Below are 9,690 nucleotides of genomic sequence, written 5' to 3'. Positions count from 1 at the left end.
TATTCTAAAATAAATCATGTATTCATAGAATCAATTTCTTTACTTACCTAACTAAACCCTAAATTCAAATCATCTTAAAAATAGTGCATTTAACGAATCAGAAGGTAACTTTTAAAAGTAGGATAACGTCCCCACAAATTAAACAGAATAATAAAACATTCTGGCAGCTTGGTGCCTCCCCAAATCGAGATAAAGGGCCATCTCAAAAGCCTAATTAATAAATTTATTTCTGGTTTGTAACATTAATAAATTAAAAAATTTATGCCAAATTGCAAAAATTAAAAAAAAAATTTAATTTTTTGAAAAATTCATAACTTTTGTTCAGCTTAATATTTTTTCATCAAATATAGCTAATATTTTAAGTTAGACCAAAACCTAAAAGATTGACACATTTTACTTCAATCGGTCAAGACGTTTTCAAGTTATACGCGAACAAAATTTTGCGGACATACACTACCGTCCAAAAGTATCAGGACGATTGCATTCGACTCTATGAAAAAACATGCCATTACTTTTTCAATCTAATCTCGGGAATAAAAGGAGGAACAAAAAAAACTTAAATACGGTTGGAAAGCTGATTAAATTTTGCGTAAAATAAGTCATCTTTGAAGTCATTTCGTTATTTATTTTTTAAGTTGTAGAGTGAGCAAGAAATAAAAAAAATTATCAAATTTTCCAATTTTTGACTCTGGACTTCAACTTTTTCAAAAATCTAGAAAAATTTAGAAAAAGTTTTTCTGAAAACACAGAAATTTTCGTTAGAATTTCAGCTTTAAAATAAGCGACGACTTAATTAATTGGAAATGGTATTATATTTTTACGCCGAGTGTGGTTCGTGTGTTTTCGGAAACGTTCGTATCTCTGTTTACGTTGGTATATTAGCAACAACATAAAATTACATCAATGAAATTATTTAAGTAAATTATATAAAAATGCAATATAGGTGTATGTATTGTGGAGAAAAAGTTAATGCAAATCGATTTTTAATAAAGTAAGTATACAAAAGCAATAAAATTATTAAATTGCGTATATTTTTATATACTATTTACATGTTTTTTAATTTGAAGGTTATGTGGTGTTTTTTTAAATTCTTAACTAATTCTTGTTGAAGTTTACTATTAATTAAATTTACTAAATTTCGTGAAATTATTTTCAGTTTTAAATTTACGTTTTTTCTTTTTATCATTGCAGGTTTCCTTTAACTAATGACACTCTATTAAAGTCATGGTATAAAAATTTAGGTTTAGATTGTGACTATCCACCACATAAATCTTGGAGACTATGTTCTGACCATTTTACAAAAGATGGTATTAAATTGGATAACAAAAAATTAATTTCAGAAAGCATTCCAAATTTATTCAACAAAAGAATATGGAAATATTGCGCTTGTTGTGGCGTACATCAGTATCAAGCAAACTGTCCATCATTTCACACGTAAGTTTCAAAATTAAAACTCTTTTTTATTTTCAGCAATATTCGTTTATAATAAATAATATTTATCTTTCAATTATCGGAATAAAAATTTTATCTTATTACAATACTGAAAGAAAATATTATTAAATAAATAAAATATATAGGTTTCCTGAAAACGATGCGGTTCTTTTGAAAATGTGGTTAAAATCAACACGATCGAAAGGGATAATCCCATCGCAGACAAGCTTGATTTGTTCGAATCATTTTGAAAATGATTGTTATCGGAATCACGAGCGTCGAAAGGGATATTTAAAAAAAAGCGCAGTACCAACAGTTTTTGGAGAAATATCATCAAACGGTAAATAAAAGTAATTAAATTATTTTTAGAATAAGTTTCTTATTAACAAAAAAATTAATTTTTATGAGGCTCAAGTCAGCAGAGTTTTTAAAAACGAAAAAAGTAATGCAACGATTTACTTTACTTTTAATTCAAATTCATATTATTTTTAAGAAATTTTTTTTTAATAATTTTAATATAGTCTATTTATATTATATTATTGTATCCTATTGTAACAATTATTATATTTTTATACAATTTCATTAATATTTGTTCACATGAAAATTAGAAATGAATGTAACATACAAAAATTTTTTTTTTGATTTTTTGTTTTAAAGTAAAAATTAAATTATGAAAATTTATTTTAACACAATTGTAAATTTATTTTCCGGAAAATGAAAAAATGGTAAAACTGTAGGAGGGTTAAAAACGTTGCCGACTTTAGCCTCATATACTTTTTTCAGACTTACACCAAGAGAGTGAAAGACTGACACCTGACTTAGAGAATCCAATTGTGCCCGAGACGATACCTATTGCTTATGACGATGAACAGACATCTGTTCAAGAAGAAATGATGGTTGTTGAAGATGCACCTTCAATAGACTGCAATGATAATAATAATTCAAGTTGCAGAGAAGAACAGATAACAGTACAATGTACTTCTGCAGATCATAATTATGCCACTTTACCAGGGAAATTAAAAAGAAAGTTATTAGAGGTACAAGAAAGCAACAAGAGATTGAAAACTGCTCTTCGAAATAATAATCAAAAAATTGTTCGAATGGAAAAAAAAATATCCAGCTTGAAAGACATAGTAAGTGAATTAAAAAAAACTAAACCAATGTGTGAAACTGGCTTTGCATGCTTAGAATCAATAGCTAATAATGACAGTAGCAATGATGTGAGTCAATTTTTAGAACGTTATTGTAAAAATGCACCTAAAAACAGTAACAGGTAGTCGTAAAACTTGCTTTAAAAGTCGACAGGGTTTGAATTCTAAAATTAAAATTTCTCGTGAGCAGTATCCTCCTTCACTTCGTTCATTCGCAATGACGCTTCATTTTTATTCCCCAAAAGCGTATAGTTTCATTCGTCGAAAATTCTGTTTTGCTTTGCCTCATCCTAGTTCTTTAAGAGCATGGTACTCAACAATCAATGGTGAACCAGGGTTCACTGTGGAAAGTTTCGATGCTCTTAAGCATAAGGTTGAGCAAGCTAGAAGTCAAGGAAAAGAAGTTTTAGTATCTCTGATGTCAGATGAAATGGGTATTAAAAAAGGTCTTCAATATTTACCAAATGGATCTGTAAGAGGTTACGTTAATGTAGGTACTGACATTCAATCAGATGACACTCTTCCTTTGGCGAAAAATGCTCTTGTGCTTCTGGTAGTTTGTCTTCATGAATCGTGGAAAATACCAATAGGGTATTTTCTAGTTAATGGAGTAACTTCTAAAACTCATTCTTCGTTAATCACTGAGGCCCTTATTAAATTACATGAAATTGGTGTTAAAGTAACTTCTATAACTTTAGACGGCCCTCAGGAACATTTTTCTACTATGAAATTACTTGGTGCTAATTTTAATATGCCTGATCCAAAACCTTTCTTTAATCATCCCATCTCTGGAGAAAAAGTGCACGTTATTTTAGATCCATGCCACATGCTGAAACTCATGAGAAATTGTTTAGGTGACATGAAAGTTTTAAAAGATAAGGACGGAAATTTAATTTGTTGGAAGTTTATAGAAGAATTAGCTAAACTACAAGAAGATGAAGGCTTAAGGGCTGCAAATAAAGTTAGAATGGTGCATATTTTGTACTTTAAAAGTAAAATGAAAGTGAATCTTGCTGCCCAAACACTTAGTAGTAGCACTGCAGATGCTATAGATTTTTGTTCTCGTGTTTTAGAAATTAAATCATTTGAAGGATCAGAAGCAACTGTAAAATTCATCAGGGTTGTTGATAGATTGTTCGATTTTTTAAACTCTCGCAGTCCTTACGGGCGTGGATTTAAAGCTCCTTTGCGGAAAAGCAATGAAACATTTTGGCGTCAATCGATTCTAGAAGACATAGAGTATCTAAAGGGTATTACGAATTTGGAAGGTACACCAATGTATAAAACCCGTAGGTACGTACCATTTGTTGGTTTCATAACAGCTGTTGAATCTGTGATATCTCTTTTTGATACTCTTGTTTCACCACCTCAATCTCAGTTATCATATTTACTCACATATAAATTCAGTCAGGACCACTTGGAGCTCTTTTTTGTGCAATACGAAAATGTGGCGGTTGGAGCCCAAATCCAACTGCCTCGCAATTTGTGTCTGCGTATAAGAGACTCTTAGTACGCCAAGAAATTGAAGCAACTAATGGAAATGTGATCGCAATGGATTCTACATACCCAAAATATGAGGGTATGTAGAAAGTACGGTTTGCAGGCTATGGAAAGCCTTGATGATGACAACTTCATGAATGAGTTTGAATACAGTATTCCTACAACTTTATCAAGTTTTTCAGAAACTACGATAGGTTATATTGCTGGATGGGTGATAAGAAAACTTATTTATCAGAAACAATCAGTGATATGGTGTGAGTCTTGTCGTCAAGCTCTTCTTCAATCAGAATCTCAAAGATTGTCAGATAATAGGTTGATCGAAGCAAAAAGTAAGGGAGGGTTAATATTTCCAAGTCAGTCGGTGGTCAAAATTTGTAAGGTTACGGAAATATTTTTTCGAAATTCCCTTGCAAAATTCGATGGAATGATTCCTTCAGAAAAAAACTTTCCGGCATTGCTTTGCTCTTCTGTTTTGCAAAATGTTTTACAACCTCCATGCACATTATTTACCTCATTAAATGATCACATGTTCGACAACTCTATAGAAGAGGTCAATCATATTTATTTGCTATCGAAACAAGTTTGTAAAACGTACATTCAGTTACGTATGTTTGCAGCTACAAAGTCAGCTACGTATAAACTGACAGGAGTTAGTCGTCGACATCATATGAATCGACAAATTATTTGGGCCGGCCAATAATTGACACTGTCACGTAGAAAATTGTGATATTAGATGATTCAAAACTAACTTTAATTTGTTTAAAAAGTCACATTTTTATTACTGTTTTTGTATTATTATTTATAAATCCAAAAGTACTAGTAGAACACAAGAAAACTATTATTTTTGTTGCTTATTAATATAAAAGGTGTTAGTAGAACCAAAGAAAAATCATATATATGTCGACTACAAGTCTAAAAAGTATTAGTAGTACAATAGAAACATAATATTTATGTATGCTGTCCATAAGTCTGAAATTTATTGGAAGAAAAATTATTTAATTTAATACAGGGAAAAATTATTTTCGTTGACTAATAGTCCAAATTTTATTCGTATAAAAAATATTATGTTTTAAAGAAAAAAAATTATTTATTTATTTGAAAAAATAACTTTTTTAAAATTAGTCATAGAAAAAATATTATTTTCCAATCAGTTCTCTTTATTTTTAGCTTTTTTAAAAATGTTTGTGAAGTTTCATTATCTTTCGACATGCATGTTTGGGATTTTTGGAATAATTCTTTTCCTACACTGTAAAATTATTACTATTACTCAATCAATTAAACAAAAATTCTTTTTCACAATCAATGCTTTTCTTTCATTTTACCTAAAACATTCATTATTTGTCAAACCCATCATATATGTTTCCATTTACCTTAAACTATTTCACTGCATTATGTAATTTATAACTTTGTTTCCAGATAATAAATACTTTTTAATTTCACAGCGCAAAATATTTTTAGTCAGAAGTAACATAAAATTGCCATGAGGAATTTCTACAAAAGTACTTCCTTCTTAATTATCTCTTGATATTCTACAATTTATTACTGTCTAAAAGGAAGTTCCTTTTTATTACGTAAGTAAATAGTTTTAATGATAGATATACAAATGAAACAATCATTTTTTGGCATTTATTGCCACTTGTTTTATTGAAAGTATATTTACATACTTTTTTAATTATGTACTATTTTTTTTAACTATATTATATTTTATATTATTATATATGTGTTTTAATTATCTTACTTAATTTAATTTAAATTTTAGTCAAAAGTTTAAAATATATATCACATTATATCATGTTATATGTATACCATTATAATTTTAAAACTTAGATTGATTTTTGTAAATTAGATTCTTTTCCTAAATAAAACATTTTCACAAGCGTTTAAATATATTACTAACCTTTTTCCCAAAAATTATTGTCGCAAATATGGATTATTATTATGAGATATATTCTTTTAAAATATATTTGTTTGTATACTGCTTTTCTTAAAGGAAATTTCATAAAATCGTTAAATTTTACAAACAGAATATATTATTGTTTTGAATATTCGCGCGAAAAAATCACAAAGAATGCCGAATGTATACGAGTCACACTCGGGGGAAAAAAAATGGCGTTCTATTGGTCGCAGAAACTAGCTCCAACTTTACATGGCATACGCCATCCAGTTAGTATATAGATCAGTGACCTATATTCAGCAGCTTATAAGACCAAAAATATTGAGTTTAGGAAAAAGTTGCTAAAGCATGAAAGTTTTAGTTTTCTTTCGACTTTTAAGAAATGTAAACAAAAAATTAAAAAAAATTTTTTTTTTATAAACAAATTAATTTTTTTTAACTTTGGGCCGGATTTTTTTATTTTTTTGAAATTTATTTATTTTTTATAATATAGAGAAGATTTTCCGAAAAATCCCGATATGGGCCTAATGTGTTAAATAAGTTTTAAAACATTTTCAAAAATCACTTGCAAACAGCACAGTGAGATTTTTCTACAATTAACTTTTTAAAACTGTCTACAGCGTAGACCGTTTAATTTAAAACAAAGAACACTCAAATAGATTAAAAATTATACGCTGTAGACAGTTTTAAAAAGTTAATTGTAAAAAAATCCCACTGTAATGCTTGCATGTGATTTTTGAAAATGTTTTAAAACTCATTTAACACATCAGGCCCATTTCGGGACTTTTTGGAAAATCTCCTCTATATTATAAGGTATACATAAATTTGAAAAAAATAAAAAAAGATTCGGCTCAAAGTTAAAATAATTAATTTGTTTATAAAAAAATAAAAAAATTTTTAATAAAAAATTTAAAAAAAAATTTTTTTTTAATTTTTTAATAAAAATAAAAAAAAAAATTTTTTTTAATAAATAATTTTAAAAAAATTATTTGTTTACATTTCTTAAAAGTCGAAAGAAAACTAAAACTTTCATTATTTGACAACTTTTTCCTAAACTTAATATTTTCAAACTTATAAGCTACTGAATATAGGTGTACAATTACAAGTCCAAAATTTTGAAAATTCATATCTTGAAAATTTGGACAATTAAACAAAAATAAAAAAACAGATATATATATATATATATATATATATATATGTTTATTGGCTACTCTAAGGACATAGCTGTATATCTTATTTTGCAATATATATCGTTATACATTAATTCAATAACAGCATCTATGCAATATAAAGTTGAATATATATGCATTAGGGTAAGACTCCGTCAGAAAAAAAGCGATTTGCAAGTGGTCTTCCGATTTCTTCGAAACCTTGGGAAATAGAAGTCTTATATGAATTAAATTTAACCCTAAAAGGATTTTGAAAAATTTTCAAAATGGCGGCCGCTACGCCATATTGAAAATGAGTGTTGCGTTTTTTTCAAAAATTAATAACTCTGAAACTTTTTGATCGATTTTAATAAAATTTACAGGCGATATAGTTAAAAATACGTAGTTTAATTTGATATTATGAACAAAAAAAAATTTCCAAAATTTGTCAAAAAAAAGTCAAAAAAATTTTTTGAATTAATTTTTAGTTCAGTTGGCCTAATTTTTGAATTTTCTAATAAGTAAATATCGATTCCTTGTAATTTCACCTTTCATTTCATAAAAAAAAAATTATGGAGACTCCAATAGTTCTCGAGATATTGCGACTTTAGTGGGAGCGCGTACCGCGGAATTAAACTCCGTAGCGAGGCGGAATATGAAGCGAGCGTACAAACGTGCACAATAGGGTGTCCGTAACAATTAATTTTCAAAATTTTGGATCCAATATGGCAGGTTCAAAATTTTAATTTTCTACATTTTCGAAGTAAATATTCTAAAACAACGTCAAGGGCGATATTTGGAAGCGCTATTTACGAATCTAATGTTAAAAATTTATTTTTTAAATTACCGAATCTAATATGGCATGGCGGATTCAAATTTTTTTTTAAATATTCCTTTAATAATCGATTTTTAAGAGCAGAGGTAAAAAAGTTAAATTTCTATAAAAGAGTTTCGAAAACATCCCAATAATTATTTTTTGTAAATATTAATCTATAAATTAATATTTAGAATATTTACTTAAAAATGTAGAAAATCATAATTTTGAATCCGTCATAGTGGATCGAATAATTTGAAAAATTAAATTTTAACATTAGATTCGTACACTCAGAAAAAAAATTTGTTCGAATCAACCAAATTTTGGTTGAATCAACCAAATAAATGCATTGCTATACAGTCAACCAAACGTTTGTTTGATTCAACCAAAAAATTTCTTCCAATACGTTTATTTGTATTAACCAAATGCTTATTACACTTAACCAAAAAATTTTATTTAATATAACTAAAAAATTTGTTTATTTCAAGAGAAAAGATTTGTTTGATTCAAATAAATAGTTTTAGTAAACGTATTTGGTTTATTTAAATAAATATTTTTGTTTACTTAATTTTGTTATTTATTTTCTTCTAATAATATTTGAATTTCCTAATTTAATATTTTCTAGTACGTATTATTGGTTAATTTATAATTTATTATATAATTATTGATATTTTAAAATTATACATATAATAAATTATAAATTAACCAATAATATGTATACTAGAAAATATTAAATTAGGAAACTCAAACATTATTAGAGGAGAATAAATAACAATTAAGTAAAATATTATATATGTATTTCTTCATATAAACAAAATTACTTAATTGTAAAAAAACATTTGAAATATTACATTAAACATATTATAATTATGATTTTTATACGTGCACTCAGAAAAAAGTTTATTCGAAACAACAAACTGAAAACTTCACAAAACCTTTTTGTAAATATTCTTCTCACTGGTACAAATTAAATATGCAGTAAGTCAATGAACACAATGTATTTAATATTTATTTAACCGACACTTATAATTTTTTTTCTTTGATTTACCGATTTAACAAATAAATTTGACGCGAACGCGGACTGTAGACAAGTGAGATCGCCATTTTTAAATTCACACATGTACAAAATTGTTTTATCGTGACAAATAAAATAGGTTAATTAAACAGTTTGGTTAAGTGAAATAAACTTTTTCTCTGAGTGTAAATAGCGCTTCCAAAAATCGCCCTTGACGTTGTTTTAGAATTTTTACTTTAAAAATGTAGAAAATCAAAATTTTGAACCCGCCATATTGGATCGAAAATTTGGAAAAATTAATTTCTGATATCAGATTCATGATGAACGATCGAAAATAGGCCCGAGTAAGTAATTTTTTTGAATTTTTGACAACACTTATGTGTTAAAACCTTGGATATATTGTGGTGCATTTTTATGACCCACTTTAATCATCCGCCATTTTAAAAATTTTTTAAAATTAAATTTTTGGCAAAGTGCTATCTTATAGTGCAGCTAAAAATGAAGGCGAATGTGACCTGGAGAATTTTTTGCATGAAAATTAAAAAAGTTATGAATTTTTTTTTAAAAAGTGCATTTTTCCTATGTATTTTTAATGGGAAATTTCGATGGATCTCTGGCACGTGTTAATATTAATCAATCGGCTTCAAATTTTGGGAAATTTTTTTTTATTTTATTGGAACTAAACTGGGGGGTGGCGTAAACAAAATTCGAAAGTCGCATTGTTACGGACACCCTAT

The 9,690-nt window shown here is 27.4% G+C and overlaps 1 protein-coding gene across 1 annotated transcript; it reads left to right on the top strand.

Moving 5' to 3' along the window:
• Nucleotides 1–830: 830 nt before the first annotated feature.
• LOC122508734 lies at nucleotides 831–1,467 on the top strand. The gene is made up of 2 exons (XM_043622253.1): nucleotides 831–991; nucleotides 1,192–1,467. The coding sequence occupies exons 1-2, from the start codon at nucleotides 933–935 to the stop codon at nucleotides 1,436–1,438; spliced, it is 306 nt and encodes a 101-aa protein (XP_043478188.1). The 5' UTR covers nucleotides 831–932; the 3' UTR covers nucleotides 1,439–1,467.
• Nucleotides 1,468–9,690: the final 8,223 nt, after the last annotated feature.

Source organism: Leptopilina heterotoma, unplaced genomic scaffold, assembly GCF_015476425.1.
Source record: "Leptopilina heterotoma isolate Lh14 unplaced genomic scaffold, ASM1547642v1 Lhet_560, whole genome shotgun sequence".
NCBI lineage: Eukaryota > Metazoa > Arthropoda > Insecta > Hymenoptera > Figitidae > Leptopilina > Leptopilina heterotoma.
The sequence above is the reverse complement of the archived record's forward strand: the minus strand, read 5'-3'. Positions and strand labels throughout refer to the sequence as shown.